This window comes from Siphateles boraxobius, unplaced genomic scaffold, assembly GCF_051911475.1.
Source record: "Siphateles boraxobius isolate OS27281-9 unplaced genomic scaffold, OSU_SipBor_1 18, whole genome shotgun sequence".
Lineage (NCBI taxonomy): Eukaryota > Metazoa > Chordata > Actinopteri > Cypriniformes > Leuciscidae > Siphateles > Siphateles boraxobius.
Window position 1 is genome coordinate 6,613,701 of NW_027508788.1, and position 13,361 is coordinate 6,627,061.

Here is a 13,361-nt window from a genome sequence, read left to right on the forward strand (position 1 = left end):
ACGTGTGAACGGTGTATAGAAACTCATTCTGAAAGTGTGTTACGTGCAAGAGGGAGGAACGAGGGAGCTATAGATGAACATTTACAGAGGAGGTGCTTTAACCTCAGCCCCACCTTCTCATCTGCTTTCCTGTCCTCCACATTGATCCACATCTCATTGTGTAAACTAGAGATTGAACAGCAGATCAGGTACTAAATACCTCACACTGCTACAACAAAGTGACGACTATGATCTTGAAGAGACAAAGAAGATCAAGTCACAGTGAAGGGAAGCCACGAGGAGGAACAAGACACTGAAAGCAAAACTGGGCTGATTTATGGAAATATCTTGTCGCTTTTTTTGTGAAGAAAATCAACAGGCTATGGACAAACTACTCAAAGGGTAAAGATTGAAGTCTTATTAGTATCACAAATCTTGCGAGCACCTTGGAACTTCAGATTTGAAGAGCAAACAACTACAAACAACTTCCTGTGATAACAAGGCAGCTATTCATTGAAGCAAACACAAACGAATCTTCCATCAAACCTTGTTGAGAATTGAAAAAAGGTAATCAAATGCGGCTTGTTAATGCAAATGTTTACGTGTGAACTTCCGTTGCACATTGACAGTAGGATTACGCAACATCTGAATGGTAAGAGGCTTCTTGAGTGAGCCCTGTGAATTTTATACAGACTGGATTTGTATACTCTATCATGAATCTCCATGGAATTTATGTTGTGGTTCTGACCTTTGAAAGCAACACAAAAAACGGACTCCTTTTAAACCAAACTCAAAACATTAATGATGACCGATAACGATAGTTGCGCCATCGATGATGCTTTTAAATACGTGTTGTACAGCTCTGTTTTCAGTATCGTCTTTATTCTCGGGCTTCTCTTCAACATGATGGCCATGTACATTTTTGTATGCAGACTGAAAATGCGCAACGAGACCACGACGTACATGATGAACCTTGTGGCCTCGGATACTCTCTTTGTCTTCAGCATGCCTTTCAGGACGTTCTACTTCATCAATCGCGAGTGGCCTTTTGGTAAAGCACTCTGCCAAATCTCAGTGGCCTTGTTCTACACCAATATGTATGGCAGCATCCTCTTCCTCACGTGCATCAGCGTGGATCGCTTCCTGGCAATCGTTCATCCCTTCGCATCTAAAACATTGAGAACCAAGCGCAACGCTAGAATAGCCTGCTGTGTGATATGGGTGCTTCTGCTGTCGGGAGGCCTAACCGCAGGGTTTGTGATGGACACCACATCGATAGACATATCCACGAACAACAAAACGAACAACAAAACGTACTGTTTTGAGAACTACTCAAATTCGCAGTGGCAGTCCAAGGTATCAAAAGTCGTGGTGTGCATGGAGACAGTTGGCTTCTTGATTCCGTTGATGATCAACTTTACCTGCTCTATGAGGGTCCTGCAGACTTTACGAAACCCAGAGTGCATCAACCGTGGAGGGCAGCTGAACAAGGCCAAGATCTTGCGTATGATTGCAGTGCACTTGTTAATTTTCTGTTTTTGCTTTATCCCGTACAATGTCAATCTAGTCTTCTACACCCTGGTCAGAAGTCAGGTTATTACGAACTGCACTGTGGAGTCAGTGGTCCGGACGATTTATCCAATCGCGTTCTGCATTTCTGTGACCAACTGTTGTTTTGACCCAGTGATCTATTACTTCACCTCTGAGACGATTCAGAACTCTATTAAACGCAAGTCTTACGCTGTCCGCAAAAACACATTAAACAACACAGTTGACACCGATAATAACAGAAGCAATTCGATGAATAAAATCATATCTTTAAAAGCTAAATTCATAATTGAAGAGTCTACAATTTAAACAAAGTTTTGTACTGTTATTTTTATACCAATTTTATACCAAATTCTTATCTGACATATTCAGCCAATGTTAGCAATTGGTTGGCACAGGATATATTTGACTGATGACTAACTGAAGACTGCTGACTGCAAAAATATATAAGTATATTTTTGGTGCTACAATGGATGTATGTTTACAACCCAAACAATAACATCTGCCTTAATGGATTGGTGATCTTGAAATTGTAAAACAAGTGAATTTGACTGTGACCTGAACCAGAAAAACAGTATTTCTGGACTAAGTGCTACATTTCAACGAAATAAGCCTCAAATTGTTTTGCTTCACATTAGAAGAGTCTAAACAAGAGCACTTTACAAGGAGATTAATTGAACATTAGTTAATGGATTAGGTATCATCAGTTATCATCAAGTTTTTTTTTTTTTACAACATTCAATATTCCAGGTTAATGTTAGTTTATAAAGACAAATACTGTTGTTCATTGTTAATTCATGTTTGTTCAAAATACATTGTTAATTTATACAAAATGTATAAATAAAAAAAGAACAACATTAACCCAGATTAATAAATGCTGTAAAACTTGTGGCTACTGTATTGTACATTGTTATTTCATTTTAGCTCTTGCATTAACTAATGTCAACTAATTTAACCTTGTAAAGTGTCTGTTTTGTTTTACATTTAAATGTACTAATGACTATTAAATAATTCATTAAACCTCTAGTTTATGTTTACCAAAACTCTCTTGTAACATAAATGCCACTGTGGTAAAAATAAAGGTTCCAATAAAATTTTCCGAGCCACAATTATACTTAATTATTCCATTACATCCGCTCAGTTTGAGGACAAACAGTGAGAGGAAAAGGGAGCGACCCACAAAGAATTTGGTCAACAGATTATATCAGGGTTTGTCATTGTAAGAAATTAAGCTGATGACGAAGAGGTCTGCAGGGTGTGCCATATTTTATGCGGTTAGAGATTTACCCAACAGTAGATCAAGCAGTGTTTTGTTATTTTCAGTCTTTTTTGTACATGACGATTCCTGATTTTTATAAGCTCTCATTTTATTTTTAAATAACCTTTTTTTTTAAATACAGTTTTTACAATATAACATGATGGAACTGAATAACTCAAATCAAAATTGAAACTGAAATTGCATTTCAGGAGTGTTGAACAGGTCTGAACGAGCCATGCTGAATTACACTCATTCCTCGCATGCCTAGGGGCCATGCTCTCGAATTGTACCTTGAAGGGCATTTTAAACAGTATGTGATAGGCAGGCAGGCAGGCACACACACAGGCAGGCAGGCAGGCGCACATGCACACACACACACACACACACACACACACAACCAAGAAGCCTAAGTCGGTGTAACACTGGCCAAGACTGTTCCATCTTAAAGCTTGTGAATGAAAAACAAGCTGCATTTCTGAATAAAGCGATTTCTGTAAGTTATGGGTGTGACGAGACACTTCTCAAAAAATTTTTTGGACAATATTTTATAGAAATCCTCAGTGACAAAATTCATGACTGGAAAATTGTTTGCAGGTGCAACTTGAAATGTTTTAACTAATAATCTGGTAATGAATGTCATTTCAGTTCTACTTTCAATGCATTTGATAATTCCTATTCATAAAGACCACAATATACAAGCACTGTAAAAGGTTTTGCCACATACTCAACTGACTGCCTTTTCTCCTGTATGATTTCACATGAGTCTCTTCAGACCTTACTGTACATGAATTATGAGCTTTCAGATCTTCTGATTGAGGCTGTATGTGACCTAATTTAACTCCTTTCCACAAATTGAACATAGAAATTAAAAGTATAAATAACAAAAATAAATAACAGTTTCTTCTTAGTCTTAAGTGCAAACAATAAGTTCAAGTGCAACCATAATCAAAGTACTTTAGCGCACAGACTCTTTTTAATTGTTGTGAAATTGCAGTTATGGGGTTGAGTGAGTACGGAAAAAGGCCGGATAGAGAGAAATGAGTGAGTGAGTTAGGCTGGTGCGTCTGTATACAGTTGTTCTTGCGTTCTAATTAAAGGTTCAGACACGGAGCCTCCCTTGTCTGTCGTTCTTCAGACGTTACAGTACGACAGTGAAGGCGGTGCCCATAATGTAATGTGAATGTAGCGGTGGCATATTCTATGCTAATTTCACCCTCACGCTCCGTCATGGCGATATCGCAAGACATCTACTTACTCAATGAGAAATCGCGTCACATTTTGGTTTTGAGGGATCTCGTGGCACAAGGTCTCACACACACACACACACGACGAAATTACAAAAAATTCTTCAGTTTTTGACAGCTCCCAGTCAGCATGAGCATTCACAGCAGTAGGTCACAAGTTTACGTGCTGATTTAATAAGGCCGTATTTCTTGTAACTCATTGTTTGATACGTTATACAGCTGTAATTGTGACTTTAAGTCCCTCTGTGATGTGTTGTAAACCTTTTTCTTCTTAAGACTAGAAAACTGAGAAGCGAAGACCAGGAGACTTGGGGGTATCTTTTAAGCGGAGTTCTTTATTGCTGTGACATCGCTGTAGTCTTCCCAAGTCTAACTCAATAGCTAAAGGCAGGAACACACCAAGCCGACGGTCGGCCGCCGGGCAGTTTTTGTGCGTCGGCTGACTAAGTTTTCTCAGTGTGCTCCGCACCGTCGGCTGAAATTGGTCCTCGTCGGCTTTGTAACGGCCAATTCGACATGTTGAATCGGCGTCGGGGCGTCGGGCCGTCGGTGAGTGAGGGAACTCTGATTGGCTGTTCAGCTTAGTGAACGAGTCAGTGCACGAGAATAATAGCAAAACAGAGAGCAAAGAAGTCAAAACGGTACAGATAGAAGGCTGCTGTTATGTTACGTCATCTTACATGAGTGTTCCTTGGCAAATATTTAAATATTAACATGAGTGGAGTCGAATAAAGAAAGTGTTTAACAGGATTGATATTCAAAACGGTAAGCACACACTGCTTTGTTTATGGTTTATGTTACGTTATCTGCAGCCTGCAGCGTCGGTTTCTCTTTTTGAATGTCGAATATAGATGAATATATCTGCAGAAATAGACAGTAGTCTCATTTACACGCAGGCGCAGAACGCAAATTCTATCTAACAGTCGGCAGTAGTTCTCTCGGTGTGATCAAGTAGAGCTTTTTACCCCGACGCGAGGCGACAACACAGTCGGCTTTCATCAGCGCTAGTTCGTCGGCGTCGGCTTGGTGTGTTCCTGGCTTAAAAAACAGTGTTTTATTCCTTTCAAGGGGGAGGGATTTTACATAGAGATCAGCATGACAGTGTAAATCAGAGCCTCTGAATGCTAAGCAGGTAAATAAAAGACAGAAGTCAGCCCGTTCCCGGATATTCCTCAAACCTGATAACATTAGTATGACAGTGTAATTTAGAGCTTCTGAATGCTAAGCAGGTAAATAAAAGACAGAAGGCAGCTGTAAAGTCAACCTGTTCTCGGAGATTCCTAAGACTGGCATTACCATAGAGAAAACAAAGCCCAGCTGTTCTTGAGAATTAACAAAAAGTTAACGTCATCATCTATGCCTCCAAATGTTAAACACTTGAGTGAACTTTCTCAGTTAAAATACTGTTGAACCTAAATTAGACATTTAATAAATTTGTAAGACTACAGATGGAAACGCGTATGTTTTATTAATTATTTTCTTTAAGTAGGTTTCTTTACGTTGATTTTATCCTTTATCTTTCTCAGCGTCGTACATTGCTGCTGCATGCTGCTCTAAGTGCTACACGAGCAGTGTTTGGAATAACAAACAGTGTAAATAACAGTGTTCTTTTAAACGGCGTTAGGTAACAACGTTATTTTTTCAGTAACGTGCTAATTTAACTAATTACTTTTACCGTCGCTACAACGCCGTTAACGTTACTGGACGTTAAATGTGGTGCGTTACCACAGGCGTCAGCTTGGTTTGAAATGTGCTGGGGACAGAGACGCATTCGGAAGTGCATTTTGAGAAGTGCTGCGTACAAACTTGTCAAACTGTGCAGCCTCTCTGCTCAATCTGTAAATAAATACATCGATCCGCAATATTTGTTTGAGCTCTTTAATGGTCTAGTGGTAGACCTGTTGCCAAGCCTGTCAGAGGTTACGGCTTCGAATCCGCCGACGTATAGTTTTTTTTCTCTCTCATCAAAACTCAATATGTTCATCAGTGGTTACAGTCTATCAAACAGGGACACGTTTGTGTGCATTTTATTTTGTGATTTCACTTGAATGAATAGAGAGTCTCCACAACGGCGATAGATTGAAGCGCGTGTCCGAGTGAAGACCGCGAGCCACAAGAGAACACTGTATCCATGCAACCGATCGCCGCGGCAACGAGCGCTCAGCTTGTTAAAAAACAAAACATTTTAGCGCTAGATCTCTTATTTAACCCTTCGGAGTCTTGGGCTATTTTGGCCGTTTTTGAGTGCTTTTTTTTTTTTTTTTAATTTTGCCACATAAACAAATGTTTACCATACCAATGTTTGGTATTATTTTTTTCAGCACAACATCACCTATATGACCAGACAATTAGTTTTTCACTTTGATGTACTGTATCAACATACTGGACCCAAAATCACACAAAAAACACAAGATCCGAATAGAAAAATGATAGCTTTTCTACTACAAAAACCACAAGCATGCTCAATGAAGCATTTTAAAAGGTTTAAAATGTAAACACAAGTTGTAAATGTCAACATATACAGGCACAATTCAGATATAATCAAGCTATATACAAAAAAAATATGATTTACACAATTATTCAGAGAGCTATATTTAAGGCATTGCATTCCTAGAGTATGAGGGTTACCAAATAGTGCAAATACAAAATAAAAAATGTAAAATTGAGATAAAGTGAAACTATATATCACAAAAAGGAGGTATGGGAATAGGCGTTTTTTCTTTACTTTTTTGCTTAGAAACTCTACAAAACACTTCATGTACAATTGCACGGATAGCTACATTACAGGGCTTTCATTCCTTGAGTAAGAGGGGTTCCTCAATAGTGCAAATATACCATACAAAAGGTAAAATTAACACAAAATCAAACTATACATACAAGTATTAACCACAAATATCAGGTGTTTTTTATTTAATTTAATTTTTTATCTGTGCCACTCCTCAAAACAGTTTATCTAAATCTACTCCTAAACTACCTAAACTACTCCTAAACTACTCTCAAAATCTACTCAAACTCTTCCAAAAACTAGCAATAATATCGCTCTATACATGATATATATATAACCGTATATATGTCTCTCTTTGTCAACTCCGTAAATCCTCTGCCTTTCAATTTCACTTTTTTGCTCAGTTGGCTCCTCCTCCATTCCCTAAAACGTGCAGCCTGAAGAGCAGAGTCAGCAGATTCACACATTTTTCTCCGTTTTGTTTTATGACAAAAACCGACGAAGTTATTAGAATAAATGCAACGCCTGTAGTATCACATCTGGCGTTCTTTTACGAACGCGTCAATATTTGTTTATATAAAGTTTAAATGATCATATCTCCGTTTTTACTTGGTCTATCAACACAAAACAAAAAGTAACAGAATTTCAAGCCAGCACTTTCGACAGAAGTGGACGGCAGCGCTCAACGTGACTTTGTTTTTATGCTTCAACGTCTTAAACTGGTCATGTAACTTGATCACGCCGGCGTGATCGGCGACCCCAAAGAGTTAATAGCGAATTAAATGGCAACGCATGGCGTTGTTAGAGTTTGAAATATTTAATTTGCTACAGTTACTGCAAACACACTTATTAAACACATTATTTAACTCATTATTTAAACACATTATTTAACTCTTTACTTTTGAAGAAAATACTTGAAGTAGGCTACAGAATGTATTCCAGACCAGTTGTCTGACATTGTAGTCTTATTCTTGCTTAAATAAATCAAACACCCAGAGTTAAACACAGTTTTTTTTATTTGTTGTTTAAAAGTTTACTTTTGTTGTGAACAAAACACTTGGAAGTAGCTTACAGGTTGTTTACTTGACCAGTTGTCTCAGGTTGAGAGAGTTTGATTTCATTTGCTAGAGTTAAATGCACTTTATATGGTGTAACGGTTTACTTATCTGCAGAATTGCAGGATAAACCTCTTGCTGTCTGTCGACGTGCAATAAATATCGAAAGTTATGTACAAACACCTGTCTGTTCTACTCATTTCAACTGACTTGTCAACTTTTTTTTAACAGTAACGCAAATAGTTACTTTCCCTGGTAACAAGTTACTTTTATTATAGAGTAATTCAGTTACTAACTCAGTTACTTTTTGGAACAAGTAGTGAGTAACTATAACCAATTACTTTTTTAAAGTAACGTTCCCAACACTGTACACGAGTCCTCATTATCTGTTTGTTAGATGAAATAAACAAGGTTTGAAGGGACGGATTTCAGCATTCAAGAGTGATTCTTAGTTGACAACAGATAACACACCACTACACTAAATCCTATTTTGTGATTTCAACAAAACTTCATATTTATGTAAGCCAGTTAGATATCATCTTGTCAGGATGATTTACAAAAGGTTCAGGCTGTAAATGCGTTTTGTGCCAACCATTTCAAGTACAGTACATCTGTATCCAGAGCTGAACTACTATCTTAATAATAAATCCACTCACCCCCATCCAGATCTGAACAGATATATGGCACATGCAAACACACACACGTTTATTGATTTAGTGTGACAATATATTACCTTAATACCTGTTAAAGACACCTTCACTCAAGCCTGAAAGCGAACAGAGCGGAGCCAAGAGAGATCACAGAGAAGATTCAGATAAAAATGGATGAGATGAAGCAAAACGGTAAGTTTATTCCATGTATTTTATCTGTGCCATCTAAAATTTAGATAATGCATTCTTCATGGAATAATTGTTGATGCATGATGTTATCAGTTTCTGTTAGTCTCTTCCTTTACACACTCAATAAAAAAAAAATAAAAAAAAACTTTTTCTAACTAAAACTACCACTATATGTGCATTTCTGTTAATACATCCCTGTAGAAAAAAAATGCTAAGTGTACTTGCAGCCAGACTAATTATCAGTATACTTCAAGTGTGTTAATGATTAGTTAACTTGAAGTGTGCTATTTTGAAAACTAATTTTGTACTAAGTATATTTTAGTTGTAATTCAACTGTAGTAAAGCATAACTTTAAGTTTATTTAGTGTACTTTTGTGTACTAAATTGGACCAACTTCAAGTATACTTAGTATACTTTAATCAAGCATGTACTTAGTCCCTACACAGGCATATACTTAGTGATATTAAAGTGTACTTTATTGCACTTGCCCACGAGGCTAAGACGAATAAAAAACGTAGCTATACTTTGTACAAAGTACTATTGAATATTATAATGTATTTTGAAAGTATACTTTCAATGCATCGTTACAATGATCATTTCATATATTTTTAATAAAGTGCAAATAAAAACACTTTTCAAAAAATAAACTGAATTTTCACTTCAAGTATTTTTTTCTAAAATATATTTCTCGAAAATATACTAAAGTACAATATTTTAAAGCGTGTTAAAAGTTGTATTGTGAAAATAGGTATAAGCATGATGCTTATATACTTCTAATATATTTAAAGATAATAAAACATTTTTAGTATATTTGCAATGTACAATTGAAAAAGAGAATATATTTCAAATACAATAAAGTACTTTTTTCCCACTAGGGATAGCATTTAACAAGCAGTATATTGAGTCAAATAACATTTTAAAAAGAAGCTCGATTTATATAATTAACTCGGGTTTTAAACATAAAAAATTTGTTGATACATTAAATTAGTAATATGGATTATTTTATGCTGTCTTTATATCCATACCTAAACATTTCTGAAATTATTCTTAAGTATTGAAGACACAATTATTTTTTTTCAATTGATTTAACATGCATAAGACTACGCATAAGTTTAAATGTGCACATTTACAGTGTATAAATAACAGGTAGTTTACCATTAATGAAACTTCTACAGTCTTTTACAAGCAGCATCGGCGGCCTTTTAAATTAAACCCTCCTCTGTCATAATTCAATCACTTTACCTTTCCATTTCATAAACCCAGGTCATATAGACATACCTGTCCTAGATGATTATGTCCATGTGAGAGCAGGTGGTTCACTTTATATGAAGAGGAAGTTGTAACTTTTCAAATTTCCTTTTACAGTTTCAGGTGACTGTATGAAAAGGTTTTGATTGATACAATCGAGTGCGACCCAAGCCGCGAGTGATCATGGATCTCCATAACACAACATACACGTCTATTCAAGCCAACTGCACGGTGGACACCAGCTACCGTTTCACCTACTACAAGATCTCCTACACCTTAATCTTTATATTCGGTGTAGTCAGCAATGCCACAGCGCTACGGCGTTTCTGCCGCATGCCTCGAACGTTCACCAGCACCGCCGTCTACATGGCCAACCTGGCTGCTGCGGACATCATCTTCGTGATCTCCCTCCCCCTGCGCATCTATTATTACCACAACAAAGCCGCCACCTCCAACCGCACCAGCGACTGGTCTCCAGGAGCTGCTTTCTGTCAGATGACCTTCACGTTGAAGTACATCAGTCTATATGGAGGAATCTTCTTCCTGGTTTGTATTGGAGTAGACCGCTACTTTGCTGTGGTTAACCCTCTACTTCAGCACCTGAGGAAGGTCCGCACTGCCCGCATGCTCAGCGCCGGGATCTGGTGCCTGGTCCTAGCCCTCAGCCTCGCTCTACCATTCCTGCATTCGGCGGCATCCCGACGGCACAAGTCGTGCCTTATGGATCCTTCTTCCAAACGCCACCGTACTATTATTTTAGCTGCTCTCAGCCTGGTGCAAATGGCCTACTTGCTGCCCGCACTGCTCCTGCTGTTCAGCTACTGCAGCATACTCCGTGTGCTCCGCAGGCTGCCTCACCGCAGGAAGATCCGGCACCGACGCACACTCACCGTCATCTACTGGGTCCTGTTGGTCTTTTTCCTTTGCTTCACCCCTTACCACCTCAATCTACTGGGTTACACTCTCACTCAGGTGGCCCTAGTGCACAGCTGTGGACTTGCTCAAGTCACTAAAGCTCTCCATCCCGTAGTGCTCTCGCTGGCCAGCACCAATTGCTGCTTAAACCCCCTCATTTACTACTTTTCCAGCAGCCTGGTGCACAAAGAGCCAGCCGGCAGTAGAGGCAGTGCTAGTCAATGAGGCGTTTGCTCAGCAACGTAACTAGTTGCTAAAATAAGCTGAATGCTTGCTAAACAGATGATTCAGTGGATGAAACAATCAACATGAACGGAAACAGACAGTTAAGCCTGTTTTATGCTTCTGCGTCGAATCGACGGCGTCCCCCCGCAGACCCCTCTGCGTCGCCGCGAACCCCTCCGCCGTAGCTCGACGTGCACCTCCAAAAATTTTTAACTACGCGTCGAGGCGACGCAGACCACAAGGGCTGTGATTGGTCAGATGCACCGCGATGCAACTCAACCTGACGCAGAACCATAAAACGGCCACGACGCCGTAGGAGTGACGGCGTAGCTACGCCGTGGAGTTGACGCAGAAGCATAATGAGGCCTTTACTCACCGCTCTCCACGCAAGGCTCTCCATGATAACATGTTCGCACTGCTCCAGGTGCTTCATCATGTCGTGCTTCAGGGTGGGCTCGGCTTTGATGAAGCTCTCTATCACCTTGTAGAAGTTGAAAGCAGGCAGCTGGAAGACGTCCAAGATCCAGGGGAAGCACAGATCAGTTTCAATGGAATCGCTGGCCCCTGAGCTGCCAAAACCTCCATTCTTTAAGGAGTTCCCTGAAAAAGGAAACGACGTGTGGTTAACGCATATAATCTAATTCTGTCTTAAATGCAATCTACAAACTGAAACTAAAAGGGTGACTATGGGTAACACTATGAGTTTAAGAAAAAAAAGTGTAAATGCCAAGTATGCCAAAAAATACTTACCAACATAAGTTGCCATTACAACTTCCAGGGCGCATGCAAGCAACGAGGTATGAAATGCTGCATTGTTGAGAAGTTTACTAAAAAAGGAAGTGACATGATTAATTGTCAGTGTACATTTTATAGATTTATGACCATAATGATCTGATAAATGACAGTTAATGATCTGAGAAGATGCTCATTGTTTTTACCTGAAATTCTGTACTGACAATCTCTTCTCCTCCTAAAAATAAAACACGTGGCAATAAAATTACATAAATATGAAAAGCATGTAAATGAAAGCATGTAAAATGTATATCGGTGTTTTACAAGGCTTACCGATTTAAGCATTGACTCCATGACTTTGTAGTAGAGCTGGGCACCAAGATTAAACCGCTGAAAACACACACACAAAAACTGTGTCCCTTTGTTGTACATAACCTACAATACTGAGCAAGTTTGGGGTCTGTACGATTTTTTTTTTGTTGAAAAATGATGTATGCTCACTAAGGCTGGATTTATATGATCAAAAATAGAGGGAAAACTGTAACATCAATACAATTTAAAATACTGGTTTTCAATTTATATATATATATATATATATATATAAAAATATAATTTCTATGATGGTAAAGCTGAATTTTCAGCATCATTACTCCAGTCTTCAGTGTCACATGATCCTTCAGAAATCATTCTAATATGTTAATTTGTTGCTCAAGAAACATTTGATATCATCAATGTTGAAAAGTATAAATTTTTTTTTTACTGACCCCAAAGAGTAGTGAATTTCTGAAAGTTGCAATAAATATAGCACTTGTCTAATCAATTACAGATATATAGGGAGTAATTTATGGATTCACAAACATTGGAACTTTTACCGCTGAAATATCTGCAGCATTCGCTCTAAAGCTGCAATCTAGAATCGTACATGCTTCAAATGAATCAGGTATACGATGAATAAGAAATTAAAAAAGGCCTGATATTATCCTATTTAAATCAGACTGATTATTTGCAGCCTTATCAGAATGATGGCAATAAATGTAAAAAATAAATAAACAGCTGGCAGTACCTTTCTCCCGAGTCCCTCACAGTGCTGGCCCACAGCCTGTGCAAACCTCTGGATGAAGACCTGACCCAGCTCCTCAACCCTCTTCCTGATCTCTTCTGATGGGTCAACAGTGCAGTTCTGACAAACACATTCAAAATAAAGCATATGACATATTACTTTGTTTCTGTGTAATGTAAGACCAGCCATCCTGTCTAGGAAATAGTTTTATTTTTTTAAAGGAAATACCTTGTAATAGACTAGGAGATTGCTTGAGGGCTGGTCACTAGCTGAGGTGAGATCAACTCTGAGCTGCTGTATGGAGTTCATTGCAGCCCTGGAGAAACACAACCAGGGAACATGAGTTTTTTAACATATAAACACATAAAGCACATCTTATATGGTTAAGGGAAGTTCAAACCTCATTGGTTCTTGCGCCTGCGCACACGTTTGAGCTTCAGAAACAGTCTGAATCATATGGATTACTTTTATGTCTTTCAATAAATGGACAGAAATGATGAGCGAATATTAAAAATATCTTTATTTGTTGCTAA

The 13,361-nt window shown here is 38.3% G+C and overlaps 3 protein-coding genes across 4 annotated transcripts in view; 2 read left to right on the forward strand and 1 right to left on the reverse strand.

Moving 5' to 3' along the window:
- The window catches only part of rb1 (retinoblastoma 1), a 37,366-nt gene that overhangs the window by 16,949 nt on the left and 7,056 nt on the right, over positions 1-13,361 (reverse strand). For both annotated transcript variants that reach the window (XM_077233135.1, XM_077233134.1), the window contains exons 12-17: positions 13,057-13,144; positions 12,832-12,948; positions 12,102-12,158; positions 11,975-12,006; positions 11,787-11,863; positions 11,413-11,636 (exon numbers count right to left, since the gene is read on the reverse strand). In XM_077233135.1, the coding sequence (XP_077089250.1) occupies positions 11,413-11,636; positions 11,787-11,863; positions 11,975-12,006; positions 12,102-12,158; positions 12,832-12,948; positions 13,057-13,144 (595 nt within the window). The remainder of the gene's footprint in view (positions 1-11,412; positions 11,637-11,786; positions 11,864-11,974; positions 12,007-12,101; positions 12,159-12,831; positions 12,949-13,056; positions 13,145-13,361) is intronic.
- On the forward strand, positions 90-2,621 carry lpar6b (lysophosphatidic acid receptor 6b). The gene has a single exon (XM_077233136.1). The coding sequence runs from the start codon at positions 781-783 to the stop codon at positions 1,834-1,836; it is 1,056 nt and encodes a 351-aa protein (XP_077089251.1). The 5' UTR covers positions 90-780; the 3' UTR covers positions 1,837-2,621.
- LOC143740956 (lysophosphatidic acid receptor 6) lies at positions 10,024-11,036 on the forward strand. The gene has a single exon (XM_077233138.1). It carries the CDS (start codon positions 10,080-10,082, stop codon positions 11,034-11,036), a length of 957 nt encoding a protein of 318 aa, XP_077089253.1. The 5' UTR covers positions 10,024-10,079.